The sequence below is a fragment of the Penicillium subrubescens genome (genome assembly GCF_028828155.1).
Source record: "Penicillium subrubescens strain IBT 31985 chromosome Unknown utg000003l_segment0_segment0, whole genome shotgun sequence".
Lineage (NCBI taxonomy): Eukaryota > Fungi > Ascomycota > Eurotiomycetes > Eurotiales > Aspergillaceae > Penicillium > Penicillium subrubescens.
The window spans coordinates 426206-451413 of record NW_026643153.1 but is presented as its reverse complement, the minus strand read 5'-3'; the positions used below and the strand labels follow the sequence as shown (position 1 = coordinate 451413).

Sequence of the window (25208 nt, the reverse complement as noted above, 5' to 3'; positions counted from 1 at the left end):
ATATAGACCTACGAAGTTCCGATCAACGGTTGTTAAGCCCTACTATAGAGAAGAGCTCCCAGAGGGAGAGGGAGGTCAACGTTGTGTTAAGGTAGAGGACGACCAAATGAATAAGATTATCGACTCGAGACCTATTAACGAGCCCGATAAACCAACGGAAATCCAACGACGAGGTCGAGGACGACCACCAGGATCGAAGAACAAACCGAAACCGCAGACAGTCGTGCGGCGGAGCACCCGACGAGGTCCTGCTCATCATCAAGATCTCGAGGATCAATTCATCAACGCTGTTTAAGAAGGACAAGACGTTTCAATAGCGCTTATAACAAATAAAGAACGAGCCGATATAGAACTGTCTATCAAGTTAAGAAATAAAGGTGTCATCACGACCCCTAGATTGCTATTCGAACAATCCCGGAACGAGGAGATTAAAGGATTAATAGCCAGAGGCGTATTCGAGTTCGTACAATACGATCCAATCAAGCACGCTAGCATACGCATCTTCAATTCGCGCCTAGTCAACGAGATCAAAGGCAAAGCTACGGGTACGCCCTTCGAGAAGTCACGACTTATTATCCAGGCATACAATAATAAAGGGAAGGGGATAATTCTCACGCAATCCCCGACTATTCAGCGAGCCAGCCAACGTATTATCATTACACTCGCCCCGTCACTAAGCGAGAAAGGCATCAGTCTGTCGATCCGGGATATAACACAGGCATATGTCCAGTCAACGACCTCATTAAACAGACTGATTCTAGCACATCTCCCTAAGGAGACCAAGAGCAAATTCCCGACAGGCACAATTATAGTAGTGCGGAAGCCGTTATACGGGATCCCTAAAGCCGGAACCCATTAGTGGGCAACGTACCACAAGCACCACCGGGAAAGGCTCGGGATGGTCACATCTACTTACGACCCATACTTGTTGATCTCAACAGCAAAAGGAGCTTTCGGCGTGGTCGGGATACAAACCGACGATACTCTGATTTTGGGATCCGACGAGTTCGCCGCGCTTGAAGAAAAGGAATTAGCGGAGGCAAAGTTCAGCGCCAAGCCCAAGGATACACTGTCTCCAGAGTACCCGCTGATATTCAATAGCTGCGTTCTAACACAGAAGGAAGGAGACGCTGCAGTTGAGTTACGCCAGAAGGAGCAGGGCAAGAAACTTAAGCTCATCGACCACAAATTCAAGGACTTTAAACACGCATACATAGAACAACGTGCTCGCGGAGCTTACATTGCAACAATCTGCCAGCCGGAGGCTGCATTCGACCTATCCGTTGCCGCCCAACACCAGGACCCCACAGAAGCCGACGTCAACGCGCTGAACAAACGCATCATATGGCAAATGAAGAACCTAGACAGGGGTATCAAATATATTACAATTAACCTATCAACGGCGAAGCTCTTCGTATTCGTCGATGGATCATTCGCGAACAACAAAGATTTTAGCTCCCAGATTAGATATAAGATCATCCTCGCAAACGAGTCCACAAGGAGCGAGGAATTTGAGATCATAGGAAACCTAATCCATTAGAGCTCAACCAAGAGCAAACGAGTTACCAGAAGCGTTTTGGCATCGGAGATCTATAGAATAGTAGGAGGTGTCGATATAGCAATTGCAATTGGCACAACAATCAAGATAATCATAGACCAACTTAGCTTTGGAAAGATTCCTACCATCGTATACACGGATTCATACTCCCTCTACGAATGCCTCGTCAAACTCGGAACCACCAAGGAGAAGCGTCTGATGATCGATATCATGGCACTTCGCCAGTCATACGAGCGAAGGGAGATAATAGAGATAAGGTGGATCAACGGGAGCGACAACCCAGCGGATGCAATGACCAAGGCAGAACCCAACAAGGCCTTGGAGAAGTTCATCACCACAAACACCTTACGAGTGCGAGTTGAGGGATGGGTGGAGAGAAAATAGAATGGTACAGCGAGGTCTAGGTGTGCAACAAGGCGCAGTCTGATTTTTTTTATTGTCCGCTTTGACCGTTCGTTTTGATCTTTCTTTTGACCCTTTTTCATTCGTTCGTTTTGTTCTTCATTTCCTACTTAAGGACACTGGCCTTTGCACAAGAGAAAAGTTGCCAGTGTCGGGATATATCCTCCCGTCAGAATAAGCAAAGACAGGTTGTACGTAATCGTGCTAAGCAGCGGCTCCCGCCGTCTGAGGTTCAGGGGCATTGGAGATGGAGAACACACATCTATCTACATTTTTGAATCAATTGACTTTTTGCTTTACGGCATAACACTGTCCACTTAACTGTGTACACAGTACCTAGCTGGTGATACCAACAGTTTTCATCCAACATTCTGACCTAATACAATTAATACCACATTCCACTGGCCCAAGGAACCTTTTCAGGCTTTGTGCTCCAGGGACAGTATATAATACATATACCGTGCCCCACAACCATCGTGGCTTCACGTTCTCCAATATTCGTTCTTACTCTCATTCTCTTTGCGGACCCTAACGCATCGGCATTAAAGATCTAGACGGGGAAAACAATCCTGTGCTTACATGATGGCTACATACTCTACGGGGTACGCCGTTCGTTTGCGTCTTCTGGTTCTCTTTTGCGCCATTACCTGGCTATCCATAGCCAGCTTCAGCTCAGCAACAGCACACTTTTCGATCATTCTACGGGATTACGCGAGATCCGACTACATAAGAGCCAAGGATCCCTTGCTGCCCATATCTTTCGAAAAAATAATGACCAAAGTCTTCGACTGTATGGTCATTGCGGCCATCCCGTCGGCTTTGTTCTCTATTTTTGGGTTTGTCCTCATGGCCCATCCGCGACTTCTACAAGATGACAACGCCACTGCAATTTACTTTGCTTGTACTCAATTCATACTGAGCCTAGTAGTGCTGTTCATAGAGGGTTATGTGGCGAATGCCATTCGTGGCTACCAGACCTTGTTTGAAGAGTTTGAGGTTCGTGCGAGCCACTTCCCATACTACGGCATGATGTACTACGGAAGTATTGGTGAGGCTGTCTTCGGATCCCTGGTGGTTATTCTGTCTCTAGTTTATTTTGTGATATAGTAACCCCTCCTTGGTCGTCCAATTGTCTTCATGTGAGAGCGAGTTTCTAGGTGCGGAGAAACCAAATAGGTTGGGTTCCATAAGAAGCGATTGCATGACCCACCAAGGAGCTTTTAGGGATGGACTAATCTACTGGATAAGATACGCTTATACTGTATCACATTTTATTGTCGCCGTTTATGTGTCTGCACCTGAAATGAGTTGATGAAAAATTCCAGAAATGTTTGTTCTTCTAGTCCATGTACTTTCTCTCGTGGTCCAATAGCCATGTCAGCCCAACACAATATTAGCAACTTACCGTCCTGTGATTGGTGCTTCATGGAAAACACCAATCTGTTCATGACACTTTGTATATTGTGCTGCGCACAGGTGACGCAGGGCAGAGAAGCCAATAAACCCCTTAGCCGGTCGCCATGCCCGAAGGCATCGAGCAATTTCCTTTTCCTCGAGCAAAATTGCTCCTGTGGCCGAAGGTCTGGAGGCTCGGTTCAGTCACCAGTGTAAGTGCGGATGTTTATACAAGTGTGTAGACTCAATATTGAGCGGGAAGCAGGAAAGCAGTGGTCGAATGCCATCACCGTTGCCTAACGCATCGCCCGAAAATGCTGAGCCCCACCGTCAACGTTAAGGATCAACTTTGCAGCACCAACAATATAACAGCATTCGCTTCTTAATTTCGACAGGGAAGACTCAAGGAAGTGAGCCACTTGCTCCTCATCATGAGACTATTACCGTATGATAGGAAGATGACCGTTGCTCAACATTTGTAATCGATTTCGTGGTTCAATACGAAAGCCAGAATATAAATACTATCACCCTTCTCCAGTCAATTGCCTTCCCAAAACCAACTCATATTTGGTTCACCTACGGGATGGTCAAGAATGACAACCAATCACGATACCGACGCGAGTGAGGAGGATAGCCTCATGGCTCAGGCGAACGGGCAGCTTGAACGCGAGCTGCTCCAATGCCAGAAACCACCATTCCTTACATACCGAGCGCCCCGATGCGTGGTGCCTCTCGGCATCTCCCCAGCTACGTCAAAGACTGGATGCCAGCAGATGCTTTTCGGGAATTGTACCAAAATTGGTAGGTGCCCCCCTTTTCCGCTGGACAAACGCTAATCAACGCAGGAAGGACGCCATCATAGAAAGATTCAATCTTGACCGTCAGAGCTTCCAGCCATTCTTGGAAGACCACGGTGACCATCTCTCAATCGTTGTTCCCGACCAGAACCTTGCAGCCAGCGGAACGTGAGAATCGACGCGCACTGGGTTTCATTCAGTACGAAAAAAAGACCGGTCGAATCACGATCGCAAATGCATGCATGTAACTACCCGTCAAGGCTCTAGGTATGTGATTCTTAACCAAAGATGCCCACGACCATCTTGTGGGACGCTACGGCGAAGGTCTCAAGTTGGCGGTCCTGGTTCTCTCTCTCGATAGCTACAACGTGAGTATCACCGCAAGTGGTTGCAATTGGAGGTTTGACATGCACACAGACGCATCGGTTTCTTGCACTGTCGCACCGTCTCAGAAAACCAAGTCAATCGAGTGGACCGATCCTGCCCTCGACATGGCAAGCCTACGTTACCATGTGGCAGTGGTGATCGGCGCGACGCGGGCCAAGTCGAGCCGACCCGTCGCGCTAGACGCGTTTGTGAATTGGCTCCGCTTGACGACGATGGACATTCGCGGGCTCACCTACCCTTCCGGCATCATTTCCACACCACATGGCGACTTAATTCTTGATCCCCAGCTGCGAGGTCAGCTGTATCACAATGGGATCACCTTGACCAATTCCACCGTGGGCGGCGCATTCCTCTTCGCGTACAATTTTGCCTCTTTGACCACCTGCCGAGATCGACGCAGACTGGCATCCTGGCGGGATGCGGCTCGCCAAGTACAACGGATATGGGAGGAGGCTCTACGCAAGCAGGAAGACACCATCTTGCCTCTACTCGTCGATCTTTGGCGTCGGCAGAACGGGCATGCAGACAGACCACGAACACAATCCGGGACAGCCTCGGCAAGCGCCCGGCACGCCTACCCGACACGCTGTGGCACATACTGCGTGCCCACTGCCCCATCCGAACGTCGAAGAGAAGCAGCAAGAGCTGTTTAAGGATGCAAAGCCCTACGTCATCCCAGACACAACATTCGCAAGAACAGTCGACCGCGCGTTGCGAGCCTACTTCGCTCTGCTGAAGTTCACCGACCATATTTAGGTAGTCTACGTCCGAGGCTTGGCCGGCAAAGTCAACGTATACTTTGACAAGGGACAGGGTACGCTCAAGATACATTGCCGATGGTTGGACTTTGCTTGTATGCACCACCGGTCGTTCTACCGGCCCTGGTCTCCGATCAACCTGCCGACACAAACGCACCGTTTTCTGTTGCCATGTGGTGGAAGAGCTCTTGGTTCGATCAATTTGCGTCCATGTTCAAGGCACATCCCACGGCTCGACAAGCAGAAATAAAGTTCATGCGTCAGATTGGACGGCGACTGCGATACCTGCCGCACAGCATCAACTTGAAGCCATACCCGGGGGCATTCTGGTCAGTTGGGAAGACAATGAGACGGAAGCATTTCGCATGCTCGGCCCGAAAGGCCCAGACTATCATGTTGTGCTGCATGAAGGAAATTGCGCAAGTGCCGAAAGGCGCTTCTCCATGAGAAAGCAGGTAAGTGGTCACCCACGGTCAAATTAATATAGCTAAACTCATCATGTAGCCCTCCCAAACGAAGTGATGTCCTGTGGCTGCCATCAGCAATTCGCTCGTCAGATTGTGCTGGGAAAGCCCGGATCAGGATGCTCTACCCTTTTGAAAACAATCGCAGGCGAAATGAATGGCATCTCGGTATCTGAGGACTCGGCGCTAAACTATCAAGGTACATGCCAACCTAGAAACCGCCATGTCGACTGGCCTGCTAACAAATCCGACTGAATAGGAATCTCGGTACAGAAAATGCGCAAAAACTTCAAGGGCGAAGCAATTTACTCCGCTGAAACCGAAGTCCACTTTCCTCAATACGCGGAACATATGAGAGACGTGGTCATGGAAATGCTTGGTCTGTCACACACGATCAATACTGGCGTCGAAAACGATTTCATTCGTTAGACACACCGAATATACCTCTTTACCGGTCTATCGCACGCATCGATATATTATGCTATGATTGCGTTGAACGAGGATCGGGCTTTCTACGGGGTCCCGTCCAATCGAATCTCGCCGGGGCCATATGAGGATGTCAAAGCTACTCTCCAGTAACATTCGGACAAGGTCTGCACTCTCTGCTGCATATAAGGCTTTGATGGGAAGGCGCGAAGAGCGCGGATAGTAATTTCATTGTATTCCACTCAAGTACGATATGCTAACATTCTACATGTTCCACAGGCGTCCGAGTTGACTCTGATTTGTCTTATTCAATGCTATTGCACGCCCGTGACTGTCTACAATCGAACACCCAAATCTCCTGGTCTCCGCATCCATATCACCAAAGTTTGATGAATTATTAAGGGTGCGTGTTACTAGTCTTCTCGCACATATGCAGCGCAATTTGATTCGCGGCGGTGACCAGAACGGATGGTCATCTAACAACTGTCTAGGCATGTGCGGAATATTACGAATGAATATTAGCCCCTTGCCTCGCACACTCGATCCATCTACCCACCACCGACGTATACACCACCTTGTGGCTATAATCGGTTCAGACGCGACGACCGGCGAAGCGAAGGAGTCGGGTTAGCCAGACGGACTGACCGACGGACACTGCGTCCCGCGCCGGACATTGTTAATCTGCGGCGCGATGACACTAACTGCGCCGGGAGACGGGCTAAACCGGCCCGCTGAGGGTTTTCGATAGTATTCGTCTCTTCCGCCACTGGAGGTGCATATAATCTCGCGTTTTCAACATCTATGTCGGGATTTGTCGTAATCGTCCTCGGCGGGCGGAGCAGGGCATCCAGAGCGTCGTCCCTTCGGCTACGGCGTATAAGCATTGAAGTAACTGGGGAGGCTAATCGAGACTTACCAGGCACAGCAGGACACGTTAGATGCCACCTCGCGCTTCTCCAGCCACTCCTCCACGCAGCCTAGGTAAGCTAATCCCCGGCACTGTTTGCAACGGAGGATCACGCTCTCATCCGCTTGGTCTTCGTCGTCACCCAGACAGAATAGACAATGTATATAAGACACCTCGTCGCTACGAGTGAGACTGTGCAGTTCCAGATTTTGCATCCCCGCCCCGATATTGAACCCGGACAGAGTAGCTGGTTCAGCCGACGAGATACACCACGGAACACTATCAGTGCGCAGCATCGATGCCGTGACGTATCGAACTGTCCTTTCCAATGGCCCGACAGGAACGGAGTCACGGACCGGTGGTATTATCCCCTCGTTCTGACGTGTAACCCTGCGGGGAATCTCCGACTCGGAGGGACTCGTGAGAGTGGGCCGCTGGCTCTGACTGGCATCCGTATCAAATGCGACAGAAGCATCCTCGGAGATGTAACCCGCTTGTTCCGCGTTGCGAGCCACGGCCTCACCACTTCTGGCCAACGTGGTTTGCCTGTCGCTGCCGGTGCCATCTAGCACAGAGAAAGTTTTTTGCAATATCACATAAAATAGGTCGTAAAGTCGAGAAGTCGAGTGATCGTGTTGCAAGATTTGCTAGTTGCTGTTGGCCAGCCTTGATGTCTTTGATTTTGATGGAGTTCTTGCACGGTGCGCCCGTCTTAGTAGTCCCGCAGCAGATTCGCGCCTCCCCGATACCTATCTCGTAAAGAATAAAACGGCCCCACGGTTGGTAAGAAGATATGACTTGGTGATATGCTAGAATGAGAAACGATTCTAATAATTTAGATGCCAACCAAGGGCCGAAGCCACTCCTTTATACCCCAGTATAGCTTCGTCTGAAATCATACGAATTCACTTCATCAGCAACATCTCTCATACGTAGCTGCCTACCGTAGTGAAGGAATATGTCTTTTCTGTAGCTGAGGTCTCCTTGCCTTCATAGTCATAAATTGAACGAAGGCTACCGCCTCTCTATGCAGCCCTGTGGCATTCTGATAAGTCATAGACCCGCAACAAGTCACCAGTCATGCTTGCAGAGATCATTAAGGAGCTCCTAGGCTCTTCAAGGTTCCCTGGAGCTCACAAGTATGATCCCCGCGACAGACGCACTGTCTTCAGGAGCATTTGATGCGTTTCCAGGAGCCATTCAGTGAGATGGTACGACTGAGGCGTCGTGACCAACATATAAAGGTCAAGCCCCTCGCCAGACAAACAATATTCCAAGTTCATCTAATCCACAAGCGTACCATCTTCCCGTTGCATCCAGTATTAGTCTCTCGCGCATTCAACTTTGTTCTAATCGGTTAACGGCCTTCACTTCTACGATCTAAGACTTCTGTTCCATCCTGTCTAACGAAGAAACAAACAATAGGCCAATACTGGCTGGTGGTTTGCCCGTCCAAACGCGAGTACACGACACAACTACTTAGTAGAAAGTTGTCAGAATTACTTTTTTCGTCGTAGGCCAACATACTGTGTGAACTGATTGAAGACGAGTGGGCTGGCATGCCGATCATCTGCATTGGGGATTACTTGAGTCCAGACGACCTCCCTGCCACGATTCAACAAGACAATCTCCACCTAATTTCCGCCGAGAGCGATGCAACATCCAAGCCTCTTCGCTACGACGTCGTTGAGGAGAAGTTCGAACTTTGGTCTTACGCGGATAAAGAGGAGGAAGCAGCGACTATCTCGGACATAGAAGCATCTGTCAATCCCAAAAATCGAGTCCTAAGGAACTTGACTACCAGTCAATATGTCTTGGAAGACACGTTACCATCCGGAATCACCTTTAGCCATATAGTTTTGATACGAATCTGTTGGTCGTCTGAAAGTTCAACCGGCATTGCAGGAGGAGAATATCTGGCCAAGGGAGACTAGGCTAGCCACAACTTCGACATTGTAGACGCTGACATACTAGAAAATACAAATAGAGAATAGGAAGATGTCACCGAGGACACCCGCGATAACGTTCAGGTTCTGTGGTCGAGCCATTTCGGAGACAACTAGGAAACTAAATAGAGAGCTTGATACGTCATAAGCAAGAAGCAATAAAATCACTCGATGTAAACAATACCGGAGGATACAATTCTAGACTATCAAAGAAAGCATGAATGAGAATACCTTTGGACGCCCTTCCCATAATACTTCTGTTAAACAGCCGAGGCTTGTGTGACCTTAAATCCCCGGGTTTCCTTAAATCGGAACGCTCCAATCGCTAGACCCAGGAAAGTAACGGCAAATTCCCAGAATTCTAATAGCTAACTAGTTGGTACGAGCCTCTAGCGCCGAGACTTCTCGTGGATATTGTAAAGTTATCAGTAGTTGAGGCGTCGACATCTCTCGTAGCACTTTAGTCCACTATACGCTCCTGCTTTAAAGTTGTACATCAAGATAGCACCAATAATCGCACAGCACCAGACGAACAACCGATTGCTATTGTTGTCGCAGATACAGTATAGCAAATAAAGACGGATTAGACAGTCGATACTGTGTAGGCAACCACAAACAGTTAAGCCCATTATAGCATACAGGCCAAGCATTCTGGCGGGTTATGCCCCACCACAAGTCGCTTGCACGCTCTAGTCGTCTTAGAAGAGCACCTAGGATATCCTGGGCCCCCTGGAGCTCACAAGCATGATCCCGCGGTGGACACACTATCTCCAGGAACATGCAATTGGCTCTCAGGAGCTGTCTATTTAGAACAGAAGTCCCGAGAAACCGCGTCCAATATAAAGCCTCAGAACCCTCCTAGAAAAGCAGTGATAAGTTCGTCTTATCCACAAGCTTGCCGTCTTCTGCATACTTCTCACAGGTTATAAGAGCTTATCTACCACGATGGTCTGTTTGATGTTACTACTGAAAAATCTCAATTCTTTTGTGAGGGCATTGGCTAATTTCCTGCAGGCAATCCTGCAAAGCCTACCAAACCAAATTCTCATGCTCGTTATCACTCAGCTCAACGTTCGTGATATAGTCTCCTTAGGCAAATCATATTGGAATCTTTACTGCAGGTTGCAACCCAGCATCCTCAAGTACAACATTCAGTACCAGAACAGCAATCTCCTGCACCTAGCAGCCAGAGACAACGATTATACTCGGGCGGAGCTCCTGCTTCTTTATAGTGCCAATGCCAACACCTTCCTGCATAGAAAGACTCCTTTGATAAGAGCTATTCAACATGGATCGACAGACGTTCTCGAACTTCTACTCAGTCATAGGAATATTGATTTTAGGATGCAAAATCGAAAGGGAGAAAGTGCCTTGACCTACGCCGTCCAATACGGAACCTGTGCCGGCAAGGGAAGGTTGGTCAACCCCCAGCTTGACAACAAAATCCGACACGAACACGACCGAGCTGTGCTTCCTGTAGCCATTTGCACAGGTCACGTTGGATTTCTTCCATAGCGATGGATTCCGTTCAATGATCTGAGAGTTAAAGGCAGTCGAGGCTATCGACTTAAAGACTGGGTTCGACGGACCAAGTCTCAACGTTGATGGAACTTGATCGTTTTTAATAAACTGTGAACGCCAACGTTTTGAAGGCCACCATTGCACTGGTGAGATTATCTATACTATGTCATGAAGAGATCTGCGGCCTATTTAAAGCATTTATGAGAGTCAGATTACACCCAGCAACACGAACACCATGAGCCCTTCGAAACGTCCTTTGTCTTCCCCCACTTTCCAGTCCTCCAAAAGATAACACGTACACCGAGAGGTTAACGGCGAATTGCCGGAGCAAATTCACGATCAACCACCTGAGAAAATCATTTCGGCAGGCGGAAACAAGGTGAAATTACCTCCCACTTATTGTATAACAATGCTGATTCGATTCAGGCTCCCGCTGCTTCAGCAAGCCTCACCACGGAGTTTGAATACATATTGCGTCATCACAACTCCCTCGCAGCTCCTATCGTCGGCCTTCTTGACTTGTACCTCTGCTTGTGGAAATGCTACGTTGTCGATTCTGCATTGAAGATACGACTTAAGGAAGAGCAACGTCTTCTCCAGAGGTCAATTGAATAGCTGACCACCGAATGTGATGTACTGCGCTAATGCTGCAACGATCAGGCTCTGGAGCTGTTTGGCCACAAGCAAGCTGTGGCTGCCTTAAATGATGGGATTGTCGAGGTTTTGAAGGCGAGCGAGAAACGCGCTTACAAGATGATCGAGTTGAAATAGTCTCTATAGCACGATAAAGGGGAATACAAGAAGAGCTGGCTGTTTGTTTGTGTCCGTTATGTGTGTGAGTCTCATTCCCTGTGAGCAATCGCTTGCTTTTGCTATGGCCAACATCGCTTGTTCATAGCTTCTGTGTGCGACTGTCTTACCTAGTCAATATGTTGGCTACGAGTGTTCCTCCCAGGTCTTACAATCAGCTTCTGTTCTATTCCTACTTTCAAAGTCCTTTCAGTTTCGATATAATCTAATTCAATATTGTAAAAGATTCGTTATTCCATTTCAACTCAACCCGTAAAGGGAGACCTGTGTTGGGAATTGTGACACTTTTTCCACTACAGCTATCCATGGTTGGCCGCCTCCCCCAGGACATTTTACTACCGATCAAATCTTAATCACACTTTAATCTGCACTAATTGATTTCAGCCACGGACGATTTCTTCAACAACAATGGCATAGCTGAGACTTCTGTGAACCCTTGCTGACACAGTCGGTTTTTTCATTGGTTATATCATTTACGGTGATCCCTCGCAATGAGGCGCTACTGTAGAGACTTCAAAAGTGGAAGGGTCTGTTATAGTGTTATCATCATCTTGAATTTCCCAAAATATCTCCTATCGGACGATGATCGTTCTACTGCCGCCATGTTCCTTTCACTCCCCATCATTCACTGTGCTCTGAGCTAGGACCCCCTCGGGGTACCGGTCCCAATCCTTGAGAATATCAGACAGTCGAAGCCGAGATGACTCCAGCGCCTGATCAAAGAATTGCAATCGAGCAATTTGATCATCGTGATGCGACTGCATTTTGTTCCTCTCGTCGGTCAAATGTCGGTGAGTCTCTCGTAGACCGTGATTCTCTTTGCCTAACTTGCTTCCCTCTGTATGCTTTGATGTGCATGACTCCCACAAGCGCCGATACAGTCCCACGATTCTCGCGGCTTGGAACGCAAGTTTAGGGTCTTCACGTTCGAGCCGTGCGAGAGTTTCCATAGCAGGCTCAAACGGCTGATCCATCAAGGGAGGTCTCTGTGGATCCTCGGGCTGTCAAGCAGTGGTCAGCTCAATCATCAAAACGGTCGTGCTTTACCTACTCACTGTAGGTGGGTCAGAGGGTGGATCGACCGCAATCTGCGGGATGTCTTGATTCTCGGGCGCAGGTTTGCTGGTCGGAGGATGGTTATTTGCGGGCCGATCCTCCGGCTGGTCTTTGCCAGGTCGGGCATGGGAATCGTCCATATTAGGTCGAGCGTGATCATGGAAGATGCTTAGATACTTCGCGACATTGTACGAGAAGTTATATCTTTTTCGATGTACGTTTCAGAACTGAAATAGAAATTGCTCCAAAAGAATGACTGCAAATGTAATTAAGCGTAATATTGGGGTGGTCAAACGTTGATAGTGTGAATCAACGGACTAATTCCCGGTGAAACGATCACCTTCCCCGCTCATGCTCACACAGCTGCGCATGATTGAGGCCAGTTGAATCAGATTCTTTACACGGCTCAAGATTTTAAGAAAGCGGGTCTACTTGCAACACCTGCACATCCCGTACAATACAGCATTCGCTAGACGCTACCTCTTCCTAGCTAAGTTCAATATTTTATCTTGCTGACTTGCCTTTCACGTATATCTCCCAACCTGTTCAAGGCCTGATGTTCGTGCATCCAGAGATTTTTGAATCTGCCCATCAGCCAATGCATTCACAGGTTAAGACAGCGCCCCCGTCGGCGGAGGACAATCATGGAGACTACCATACGGGTAAGTAGTCACGGTCTACTCCGCATAGAGCGATTGAATCAAGCACATCACTAAACGAGCCATGCAGAATGGAATCTTTCCTACCCTTCGCAGGGCCCCTGTCAATGGCCTGTTCTCCAAGCTGGTCACAGCCAAGTCGCAGTACACTGGATCAGCTTCCTAGGCAACATCTGGCCTAGCATGGAATTTTCCATTCATGTATATGCCAAGCAAGCCCAGCATCAGAATCCCGTATGGTACAAAGACGACTCTGCCTTGGAGCCTGGGGTTGAAGTCTTCGCGAGAAACCCCACTGCCGAGTCATGCAGTGTAGCCATGCTGAATACGAGCGACAATGCCTTATTTGGTGAGATGCTGGACAGTGAGTGGACGACCTCCTGGCACGACTTTGAGGAATTCACACGCCTCATATGTGGCAGCCAGGGTTACTCGAGTCACAGTCGCAACGGCATACCCTGGCAGTTTCAGCGGCGACAATTCAAATGCAGCGTTGCGGGGTGTAAAGGTCGCTTTCGCTACTTCCAAGGCCTTCAGCGTCATCTGTCCGGCCACTTGGCTGGAAAACCTCATTCTTGCTGGGTTCCAGAGTGCCAGCGCAGCTTTTCGCGTCGCGATAACCTCAAAGCCCACTATGCCACGCATGGAAGACAAGGAGGCCGCAATCGCTATGTGGCCACTCTTGATCCAACTAGCTCTGCACACGACCCTTATTTCCGCGGACTGCTGACGTCCGATGGCTTGCCGGTCAGAGAGGCAAACATAGGCGTGCCCGATATTTGAACTGGGTTTGCCATGAGAGCAGGGGGGTTGAAACATCTTTTTGGTGACACGTTATGTTAATGACGGACGCTAGAGGCGATCGGCGGAAGTGCAGAGACGACGTGAATCCAGGCGACGCGACTCTACTTGGGCGAACCTGTTTTTTACTGTCATATTTGAGCAGTCAACAACGCGACACGGAAGTGAACTGAAAACACCGAATGGCTAGACCCATAAAGGGAAACTAATCAAACGCAAAAAATCTAAATATCATTCGGAAATGACGACGCTCGGAGGATTCGAACGCGAAACGCGCGACCCCAGTGGAGAAGGTAACCACTAGGCCAAAAAGCATTACATTCATTTCGATTAATGTTGTTAATGGAATGAGACTTTATCATGTAGCACGGATCACCTCCCGAGATCCAAAAAGTTCCAGATAGGTTTTGGTTCTTATTTGGTCTCAATATCGGCTTATTCAGGTGAAGAAAAGTGGATCAGAAAGGCAAAGTCTGTTCAAAGAACGCAGTCCTGCAAATTGCTGGCACCTGCGACCACCCCCAGGTGTTGGTGTTGTGTAGAATATGCATTCGAGTTAATGAAGGGCAAGATATATTTTGTCCAAGACGCATCACAGTATCATGCAGCCATGAATCTGCGTACAGTATTACCCAGTACACGACAAGAAACATGCAAACCATTCAACATTCAAGAGCCAAGATTAAATAATTCGCCATTCAACAATTTAATGGATCCTACCGGATCTGGTAGTGCCTGTTGTGGTTCCTCATGTCAGAAAGCGTGACCGCAAATTAACACCAATGGGTCCTAATTGGCGAAGCCGCAATTCGTATCACCCATGTTTATTTGCGAAGTGTGAGCTGCCAAATATTCCAGTCTACCGCCTCAACCATGTAATAGTCGCCGCACAGAAATGTAATTTTGATGTTGCGAGAGCGGTCGTTCAGTCAACAGGTGCTGCGTTGAACAAAAGCCTCGTTGGGGGATCGTTCGCAACCATAATCAATCATTGGATTGACCGTCGCCGTGGAATTATGTGTGTGGGATACAATGTTAGCAGCCAAGTACGACCTCAAAAAAGCGATCCTGACAAGCTGGTCAGCCTGCCTGCTGTCGAAAAGCGCGTAATGCACACTTAGCAAATGATAAAGTAACTTGTGCGGGCGGGGTCTTGTGCCTAACGGACAAATATTTGCGGTGCCAGGGATGAGCTGATGAGCCTGGTTCACCGCCTGGTGATTCACAGTTTCAACGTTTCACCACTTCCGTTTATCAACGCAGCGTCCTCACCATCCTCACCATCAACACCGTCAACACCATCCTCACCGTCAACACCATCCTCACCGTCAACACCGTCCTACCGTCCTCACCATCAACACGTCAACACCATCCATACCGTCCACACGTCAGCAAGCATCTAAATATCCGTGAATTACAAGGAGACACCGCCGTGAACAAATGCTTCTAATACTGACGGGTCGCCTGTGATCCAATTGTCTCCATTCGATAAGACAATACTGTATGTATGATCGTGCTTCTCGTGCGATTTAAGGATTTCCACGTAGTGTCCTCCTTTATATTGGAATTTCAGTGATAGGGCTTACAAGATCTAACTATACATTAGAACAAGTCAGAATCGAGAATTTGTCTTCATTGCAATGCTATTGATTTCCCCCATGGGTCGGGCTACATGGTCCGGGCTACATAATGTTCCCAGGGATGAGTCGTGCAGGTCTTGGCTTCTTCAAGCGCCGCAGCAACACTTGAATACTGGTCCCTAGCACCACGGAGAGGTGCCTGCATGTCGCTAGAGGATCATGGTGTAGACCCTGGCCCCAGGCCCTACCCGATCGAGCACGCTTTTACAAACACAGGGCTCGTGGTCTGTGAGGGAGGATGTTGGTAAAGCAGACCTCAAGCTGCGAGGATTTTGTCATCACAGGTCCTAAACTGCGGAGTTCACTTCGTAACGCAGCGCCCCCCTGCGAGGATTTTGTCATCACAGTTCCTATCTGCGGAGTTCACTTCGTGACGCAGCGCCCCCCTGCGAGGATTTTGTCATCACAGATCCTAGACTGCGGAGTTCACTTCGTCACGCAGCGCCCCCCTGCGGAAGTCCTTGGTTGCGCAGCTTTTCCCCTGCGGAGGTCCTTGGTTGCGCAGCTCTCCCCTGCGAAGTCCCTTGGTTGCGCAGCTCTTCCCTGCGGAGGTCCTTGGTTGCGCAGCTCTTCCCTGCGGAGGTCCTTGGTTGCGCAGCGCTCCCCTGCGAAGTCCCTTGGTTGCGCAGCTCTTCCCTGCGGAGTCGCTTGTTCTCGCAGTCGTCTTCTGCGGAGGCCCTTGGTGTCGCAGTTCTCCCCTGCGGAGTCGCTTGTTGTCGCAGTCGTCTTCTGCGGAGGTCCTTGTTTTCGCAGCTCACCCCTGCGGAGTCGCTTGTTCTCGCAGTCGTCTTCTGCGGAGGCCCTTGGTGTCGCAGTTCTCCCCTGCGGAGTCGCTTGTTCTCGCAGTCGTCTTCTGCGGAGGTCCTTGTTTTCGCAGCTCTCCCCTGCGGATTCCCCTGATAACGCAGAGCGTGTCCTCCAAGAGGACGTATCCCCCACTTCACTGGGCTCATGACAGTGAATGCTAAGACCAAAAAGATTTGAACTCTGCGGGCAGACAAGACTGTGCCGTCTCGGAGGATGAGGATCGAATTCCTGACTTTCTAGACCGGTCGTGGAGCGTCCTTTTATGTCTTTTCGCCTCCGGCTGCCCATATCTGCCAGCTATGCAGATTTAATGAGAGAGATGATGGACTATGCTGTAATTCTGCAGAAAATATTTCATTTTTGTGGCCAGTTGAGGTGATTCAACATCCGTTGAAGTATGCGATCTAGAGTTTGCGGCCAATCTCACCAGGCGCCCCACTTCGAACCGTGGCGTGGATGAATCTAGACGGGGCCACCCATGGAACCATATCTTGGCGGTTGCATCTCAGATGTTTACGGTGAACCACCTTCAACGGTCGTTGAAAAGCGCGTTCAACCGAGCGTTGAGCAACGTTGGGAGCGTTGGGCAACATCGGGAGCGTTTGAACTGGCAAGAGGAAGATTCTCCCGGTTACGTGGCCGGCGTAGACGACTATACAGGCACTTGCGGTCCAATTGTGGTTTTGGCGTCCTCTCCTCTTCATGACTGTTATCAGTATATGCTACTTTTCTCAGTGCATCTTGGCTGACTCTCCGGCTGGCTAAAAGACCAAGTTTTCAAACAGTCTACCAGAGCAGGTCTTCGTCCCTTACACTACGGAACGCTGGGACAGCACAATGCCGAAGATATCGCGGCGACTCCGAAAACGAGAATTGTCTGGTGGAAAATGCGCCAAGAGGATGTCGCGGCCTGGCCAGGACATGACTGTCCATCAGACATCTCCGCTCGCCCGCGTGCGTTCACGACCGGAAACCACAAGGTGAGTACGAACATGGCTTCTTCAACCTAGACGCTCTCTAATACACTTCGTATAGAATGCTCAGAGGTTTCGTCCGTTCCCTGCAAGAAAAACCCGTGTCCGGTGAGAACACAAATTCGGATGATGCCAACGTCTTTTGACTGACTTGACCAGAAGGACTCTACGCATTATATTCTCTCCTCGGGATACCAGAGGGCCGGGTTCCGTTTCCGGCACAGCATAGGATTCTTCACTCAATCCAGCGGCATCTCGAGTATCATGCATTTTGGTATGTCGAGCGGTATTTCCTCTCGGAATCGGTACAAAATGGGTGGACATGCCCTGAGGCTTTGGAATTGCACAAGCTGTTTCAATTTCTCAATCGACACCGACGCGCACCGCAAGCGGAATCTTCAGGTCCAGCTGTCAGCGATATCCAAGGCTGGCGAGATTCGATCTCGGCTATTCGCCACGCGGCGGTCCATCGTCTCGCCCAAGATCGACAATCGCTTCTGCGGATGACTCGAGCAGCCATCGGTTTTGTTCAATGTATGAGTAGTTCCTCTCATACCAAAAGTCTCCGGCGTCTCAGGAAATACCTGCGAGTCGCGCTTCCAAGGCCATCTCGACGGTCTGTCGTTCCACGGCGGCAGGCAAGGTTCCAGTCGTGCAGAGTAGAGAATGGGCTCGGTCATTCGTCGCACCCTTCCATCACATTGCCAGAACCCCTCCAAGGAATTCTTCACCTTGTAGAGAACGACTTCTCCCACGAGGTACGACAATTTTTAGAGAAAGAGTTTGAATGAGAAGCGGCAACAAATCATGGTATGGCCGAGCTCTGGGTCGTTGAGCTCTGCTGTTCAGTCGGACCCGGGCAGTTATTGCTGTCATATCATCACAGACAGGTCCATGTATGCCTTGAGAGAAATTAATATAAAATCACGAGGTTGTGGCTGCAGTTGGTACTTTAATGTCCAAGACCGGCGTACTCGTTGCACTTGGAAACTCAAGTACGCAGCCAAGAAGTACGAAGTAGCTTAAAGAAATACGAGTGCCACTCTGAGTCCGATTGCCATGGCCTATGCTCACTACATTACTGTTAAAAAGACGCCGAATGCAATTTAATGGAGAATCAATGCTCTCTGTGCCATTGAAGGCTCTGCATCCAATCGGGGGCCCGCATAAGACGATGCGTCATACATATTTTGGAATAATCCCCCTGAATAGCAGGATGATACTACAGCAGTTCTTTGGTGCTGTTAAGCCCTGAAATCAAATTTTCTGTTCGCTCTACGTAATTAATCTGGGGGATGCCGTACTATTGGGAACCGCACACCCGAATTTCTTTCACTCCGGATTTGACTCTGCAGACAGTTTGGCGTACCATGGATCGTACATCTGAGAAAACTATTTCGAACACGAAGTGAGCAAGTAGGGCTCACCGTTGAACGTTGACGGTTAACCGTTAGGATGTTTAAACGATGCCATGTCCATAAACTCATCACGGCTATTTCTAACTACATGGGCTTGACTTCTCTGGTGATAGTCTCAAGTTGGCATTCCAAGCGTCACTCAAATTAACGAATATTGAACGTAAACATAATTTCAACGGGCCGCAGATTTGGACAGCTACACTCACAATTATGATAACGGTTACCACTGCTAGTAGAAGTCAACCGGTGCTAACAACCATGTGAGGACAGGACAAGTCGAGATGTCTATAAATACCCTCTACTCCCCCGGCCCTTTGCTCTAGTCGTTCGGGCTTGACAGCGCCAGAGACTATCAGCGGACAGGTGATGAGTTCTCCTTCCACTATTAATCACCCCTGGACTCTTCCATTATGCTGACACAGACAAAGCTCCTCATTGACGGATGAGTCAGTCAGTACCTTTGACACTCCCGCGCGAAGATACGCTCCTTCTCTTTATTGACCATCCGGTTATCATCTCGCATTGTCCTGTTTGAGCTAAGAAAGCCAACGAGAAGAAACTCGGGCTCCTTGACAAAAATCCAGTTCATTGGAAATGTCACGGCTGCCCAATCGAGTTGACCCCTTCGTTATCAAGACCCGCCTCGTTTTCAACAGTGCAAAAACGGGACTATGTTACGGGTATGTGCCTCGTTCCCCTTGTCTTGCCTGACACTAATCTCGAAAACTCTTTGGGCTGCCTAGAATTGTGTGCGTATGGACTGAATACACAAGTGCACGGTATGTGGAACTCCCAATTCCCGATGGCCACCAATCGGTTAATGACCGGCAGAAATCATATATTGTGCCTCGGAAGGACATTGCAAGCTTTCAAGCGCCGTCATGAATGATCGTATCCCAAAGCTGAAGCTTCGACACTATTTTCTGGCTAGCGGCACTGGTAGTATCAGTGACATCGCGTCACCCGTTCTGCCAACTGTGAAACCCTGCGACCAGGAATGTACTCCAAGAACGGGACCGGGATCAAGCTCGCCACGGTTTGTGAATTGTTTGAAGTCACTCAAAGCCCCGTGATCTGAAACTACACTGCAGTCAGCTGACCGACCGTAAATAGGGAAACGAGAAAGAAATGCGGTCGCTGCCAAATCAGAGTCGCGGCTGTTGATATAATTCGTTATCCACCGAGTTACTCCAACGGCGTACCTACGGCGGACCGATGGCGGATCCTGATGTGAGTTCCTGAGCGCCCCCACACACTCCAACGCAACGACAAACCATTTTCAATGAAGAACTTCGAACCGTCAATCGTTTCTCGCACCATTCGCAAAAGGAGGATCCCGCGCCATGGAGACAATAGTGTGCAGATCACCACCAAGCAGCTGCGATGGCTCGTCGACAACACCACTCGAAGCCCCGTCAGAGAACCCACGAAATCAGAACTGGGGTCAAATACGAACACGAATAGCACGCCTTCAAAACTGTCAATGACAAGTGGAAGAAGTGTGAGCGCATCGGAAGCAGATCGACGGGCTTCCCCTACTTCGTCCTTCTCGCGATCGCTGGCCGCTGTGGGAGCCAGCTCTGCGAATCTCGGACTGCGGTGAGCTACCAGCGACTTGGCAAAGACCGCGACTGTGTTCGATTTCATCCGTTTATCTCCGAAACAGTGAAGACGAGGATAAGAATGCGTTGGCCGGTACCTCCGTTAGTCCTTGCTCCAGCAAACAGTCGCATCCAAACGGCCTCATCGACTGCGGCTGCTACGCAGGATGTGCAATGGCTTCCACTGGCACCACCAAGACCAAGTATGGCATCTGGTTCGAATACTCGGGGTCGACTGAGCCCGCATCAACACGAGTAGTTACACGAATCGGGTAACAACACCAAGCGGCCAAAACACAGTCGGAATCATTGTCTTTGATCGAGAAAGCGTTCAGGCGCAATCCATCGAGAAGATCCTTAATAAGAACGAGCTACTGGAACGAGACTTCTCTGGCATAGTTGAAAAGAGGGGTAAAGCGTTTAGAATTCAAGTGGTTCGGTACCTGGTTCTGCTCAAATCGAGGCAATAGAATGGATCACGACAGCTGCCTCTAGTAGGCTAAGGGACAATGGAACTGTTCATCGCGGTCACTAAATGGAAGAGCTCTATTCGTTGGTTCGCGATTCAGCCGCCTGTCCTGGTCACGTAAGGCAACACCGTGAGGTTGACACCACGCCGGTCAAATGAACGTCAATGCTGCCCGCGAGGCATAAGAACACAATAAAATATATCGACAAGCATCCGCCAAAAGTCCATCCGGTAACTCGACCCTCCTGAAATGTGAGAGCTGAGCGTATGAATGCTTCAGCTGCGCGTGACGAAATCGCGGGCAGGAATGGAGGCCCTCATTATCGACCACCAGACTCAGAACCTGGATATGCCGGCTTATCCAAGGAACGATCGATCTCCGCGTACCGAAGGCATACCCCTCACAGTCCGTGGCAGGTGTCATAACGGACTGTTGGAAGCGGCTCGGTCCGATTTCGAAGCCTGATCCATGTCAACAGAGGGATCTTGACATCGTCCTACCGACAGATCCCATGGACCTGACGACAGTCGAGATCTATGCGGCCGACTCCCAGAACCTTCTGGTTGAGTCTACCTTCAGCCAGTGTCGCTTCCCGCTTCGGACGAGGCGTCGGCAGATTCGCGTGGCTCGCCTTTGGGACACCATTCAACCTCACTTGCTCGGCAAAGATTATTTCTTCCCCCAGAACATGTCAGTCATGAATCAACCCTTTCAATCTCCTAGCTAATGACGGGCGGTGTAGAATGAACCGGAAGAACGATACCAGCGCATAGAGCTGGCCACGTCTTACGAGCTGTTTGCCCAGCTTTACGAGACCGCTGCTGCCTGGTTCGCCAGCCCACGAAAATCGTCGATCTAGTGCGGTTGCTGGTGCACTACTTGGATGCTATTACTCCGGGATCCGTCGCCGACCGAGCACACATCGCCATCCTGTTAACGCAGATCGGACTGAAATACACTCCTCGTGGATGCCATCCAGAACGACGAAGACCCAGTCAATCCCACGACCATTGAAAACCGTCTCCCATTGTCGAGCAGATGGTGTAGCGGAAGCACGTTGCCGCGCTCACGCAAGGAGCACCAGGAGCATAAACCAACAACTCAATCAACACAGTTCAGAAGACCCCAAGAAAATGCAACTACCGCAAGGAACACGGCCATGTGGCTGACCTGTGCTAAAGAAACAGCGAGAACGGCAACTAGCGAGGGACCATGCCCTGAAGGCGGAATAGAGTGTTTCCGGCTCACTAAGAAATAAGCTGCATACCATCAAGCCAGCTGGAAGAACGGCAGGGCCCGCTGACTTCCGAGAGACCGAGGGTCACTGCCGTAAGATAAGGGTGAGAGTAGTGACCATTACCCCCCCCCCCCCCCTCCTCCCAAAAATCCCAAACCAACACGCAACCCCCCTAGACGCCGGATTCAGCCGCCAACAACGAGTAACTAGCCGCCCTTGATATTGCCGCGACTCCACAGCATCTAAAAGCACCACTCAACCTCCTATACCACTGACGTATAGTACGCGAGACCGTACTCTGAGACACAATGTGGTGCTGAGAGACAGTAACAAAAGCAATGTCAATGCCAATCAGCTTGAAGTTGGTACTCCCGCTTGTCAATTGCAGCGAAGGCAGCCTTGGCTTAGACTGCCAAGCCATCACGGTCTGGGCGTCCGCCGCGACCACCGCCGCGGCCACTAAAGCCATCTGAGTACCGGCCATGCTTGCCGCCAAAGCCGGCCGCAATGCGCCGACTGATGGCCTTAGAGACGCCAGCACCAATTTTGATATCTGGCTCCCCGACAACCATTCCCGACTTGATAGGGCGACCTCCGCTGCCACTCTACTCCGCCGTAAGCAGCCATTTGCGATCCGCATCGGTAAGACGCTCGATTGGGATCACGCTGATGCCAGTCTGATAGTCGCTGCAGTCACGCGTGCCGAAACGAACGCCCCACCGGTACGAAGTTTTATCTCGACTGAAAAGAACGACTCTATTCCTTCGTGAGCGCTCACCGTGTCCTGGCGGCTAGTCATCTTAATGAAAGCATAACGCTTATCCATGTTGACCATACAGGTCTGAACGACGCCGAACTTGTTGAAGAGCGAACGGAGATAAGCATCGAAGGAGATGCCGCTGACAAAGAGGGTACGGCTCAGAACCTTAATGCTTCCCAATTCTCTTCGCTAACACGAAAGCTTATAGAATAGCTTAGAGGTCATATGCGTTGGGCGGTCCGAGCGTTCGAAGGTCTGTGGTTCTCTCTAGCAAGTTCCTTTTACGAAGAGTCACGCAGATTGAATTCATCCTCTTTATTCAACCATTGCGAAGACTTATGCTGATTCCATAGCACCTATAGATTACTCATAGGACAACTTAGACTCGGATTCCGAGCCAGAGATGTTGTCTCCGCAAGCCCCTGCGCCAAAAGCAACCCCGCCCCTACTCCTGCCTCATTGCACTCCTCCTTATCCACTTCGATAGCAACTGACGGCGCTTCGGGACCCATTCAAGCTATCGTCGTCCGGTGCGAGGCCGAGCAAATCAAAGATCTGCCTTAGTCCGCCACCAGAATCCCGCAAATTATAACGTTTTCTCGCAGACTGTTCCTCCCGTCCTAGGGCTTATCGAAGTCCCGCTGGTTCTCCATCAAGTAGGCACTCGGTCCGCTAACCGTGCTGACCTCGACAACTAGATCGCTACGTACCTTAACATCAACCCCGACTCGGGCTTCGCGCCTCCGATATGGCAGTCACATATCGGCACCATCGTGGTCGCGCGCAAGGACAGGAAGCCGTTACTACCACAGTATCTTGAGGGCGTATGGATGTACTGCGACCACATTCTGGACCTCTTCGGTGAGGGAGGAGGTGCGCCGAGATGGCTGTATAATCGGCAGGCCTTTGAAATGTGGTGGTTAGGTTATTGCGAGGAACAGAAGGAGTTTCGGCCGGGAAATTGTGGGGAGGATGATCCTGATGATTGGCAGGCGGTAAGGTCGCCATATACGATCCAAGACCCTAAGATAAGGTTCGGTTTGCGTTCTGAATCACAAAACTGTTGTGTCTCGCTGTCGCTTGTCTACTAAGGCTCGTCGAAATGGTGCCGGGTTAGACGTCTGAGACAGAGGACTGCATAGGTAAATGAGTGTTAGTTCTGGGTGCTGCAAGGTCGCCAAGGTCGTCGGCGTTGGCGTGATTCCAGACATCCGAATGGGGCAAAGGTCAAACTATCTTTAGGATGATCTGTCTCATGTTTCTATGTATCGCGAACCCTACTCTCATATAACGGCCTAGTTTCTGCCGCTAGGTTCCTGAGTCTCTTCATACCATCAACTATGGTCTGATCTGGCTTGTTGCTGATTAAAACTTGGTGTCGTATAGGACTGAGAAACTTGATGCCTCCAAGCGTCTTGAGCCTCCACAGCTAGCACAGCCGCCCCCTTTGCGCACCCTCACCTCCAAAAGATCGAATATTTATATTCACGACTCCAGAAGAACCTCCGATAGACGTGTACCAACAACTACTGCAGATAGTGATTGATATGTTATTTTAGGGGGACGAGAAATACTTACAACGACCGCCTGTAAGGTCTACAACCGAGCGGGAGAGCTTAGCGGACAGAGAATATCTCTACGGCTAGTCTCAAAGAGGCCTGGAACAGCTACTATCGCACAATTCAACACTCAAAACTGGCATGCTGAGAGGCCTTCTTAAGCGGACCTATGGACCGTCCAGATAAATCTACCGCAGAGGATAAAGCTCGGTGCTAGCTCGCATAAGACCACACCAAGTCTAAAACCATAGCCACTACGCCAACTCTATGGCGACCAGAGGGTGAGCTAGCCATACCCTCCAGCAAAAGGGCCTTGGGTCAAGAAATAGCCTTACCACCAGCCCCAGGGGTCAATAAAGCTATCGAGGTCCCTCAAAGGATCTAGCTCACTCAATTAGACGAGAATATGGTCAGAAGGGCCTTTTTCATCAAGCCATCCAAAAAGCCACGGGAATCGATAGGCTAAGCTTCCAAGCCCTCCAGCTCCTATATAAGTAGAATCGCCCCCGGATAGTGGCCTTAGCTCATCAGTGCTTCCGGCTAGGTATTCACTCGCGAGCATAGAAGACGGCCCAGGGAATTCTCCTAAGAAAGCCGAATAAACCTGACTACCTAAACAAGGCCTAGCGGGAAATCAGCCTACTGAACTGCCTTCGGAAAGTAAGTTACAGAGGTCATCCCCAACCACTATAAGACGACAAGCAGCTTGCACCCCGGACAACGGGTTGCCGCAAACGTCGAAGCGCGATTAACGCAGTTGTATACCTAATCCAGAGCACATATAAAGCCTGGAGAAGAAAGCAGCTTATGGAAGCCCTATTCAAGGACGACAGGGGAGCAATTGACCACGTCAGG

General features: G+C 49.8%; 4 protein-coding genes across 4 annotated transcripts; all 4 read left to right on the top strand.

The window, feature by feature from the left end:
* Window positions 1-898: 898 nt before the first annotated feature.
* Window positions 899-1540, top strand: N7473_004303 (uncharacterized protein; the record flags this gene model as incomplete). The annotated part of the gene is made up of 1 exon (XM_057150243.1): window positions 899-1540. The coding sequence occupies one exon, from the start codon at window positions 899-901 to the stop codon at window positions 1538-1540; it is 642 nt and encodes a 213-aa protein (XP_057010353.1).
* Window positions 1541-2731: 1191 nt separating this feature from the next.
* On the top strand, window positions 2732-3067 carry N7473_004302 (uncharacterized protein; the record flags this gene model as incomplete). The annotated part of the gene is made up of 1 exon (XM_057150242.1): window positions 2732-3067. One exon carries the CDS (start codon window positions 2732-2734, stop codon window positions 3065-3067), a length of 336 nt encoding a protein of 111 aa, XP_057010352.1.
* Window positions 3068-16859: 13792 nt separating this feature from the next.
* On the top strand, window positions 16860-18536 carry N7473_004301 (uncharacterized protein). The gene is made up of 3 exons (XM_057150241.1): window positions 16860-17314; window positions 17370-17416; window positions 17468-18536. The coding sequence occupies exons 1-3, from the start codon at window positions 17172-17174 to the stop codon at window positions 18097-18099; spliced, it is 822 nt and encodes a 273-aa protein (XP_057010351.1). The 5' UTR covers window positions 16860-17171; the 3' UTR covers window positions 18100-18536.
* A 3980-nt stretch (window positions 18537-22516) lies between these two features.
* N7473_004300 (uncharacterized protein) lies at window positions 22517-22804 on the top strand (the record flags this gene model as incomplete). Its single annotated transcript, XM_057150240.1, has 1 exon — window positions 22517-22804. The coding sequence occupies one exon, from the start codon at window positions 22517-22519 to the stop codon at window positions 22802-22804; it is 288 nt and encodes a 95-aa protein (XP_057010350.1).
* Between the last annotated feature and the right edge of the window lie 2404 nt (window positions 22805-25208).

Excerpts from the sequence above, each read along its gene's own strand:
- N7473_004301 (XM_057150241.1), top strand. The coding sequence starts at position 17,172 with ATGCCGAAGATATCGCGGCGACTCCGAAAACGAGAATTGTCTGGTGGA. Across the intron at positions 17,315-17,369 it reads TCACGACCGGAAACCACAAG|AATGCTCAGAGGTTTCGTCC; the intron begins GTGAGTACGAAC and ends CACTTCGTATAG. Across the intron at positions 17,417-17,467 it reads GCAAGAAAAACCCGTGTCCG|AAGGACTCTACGCATTATAT; the intron begins GTGAGAACACAA and ends TGACTTGACCAG.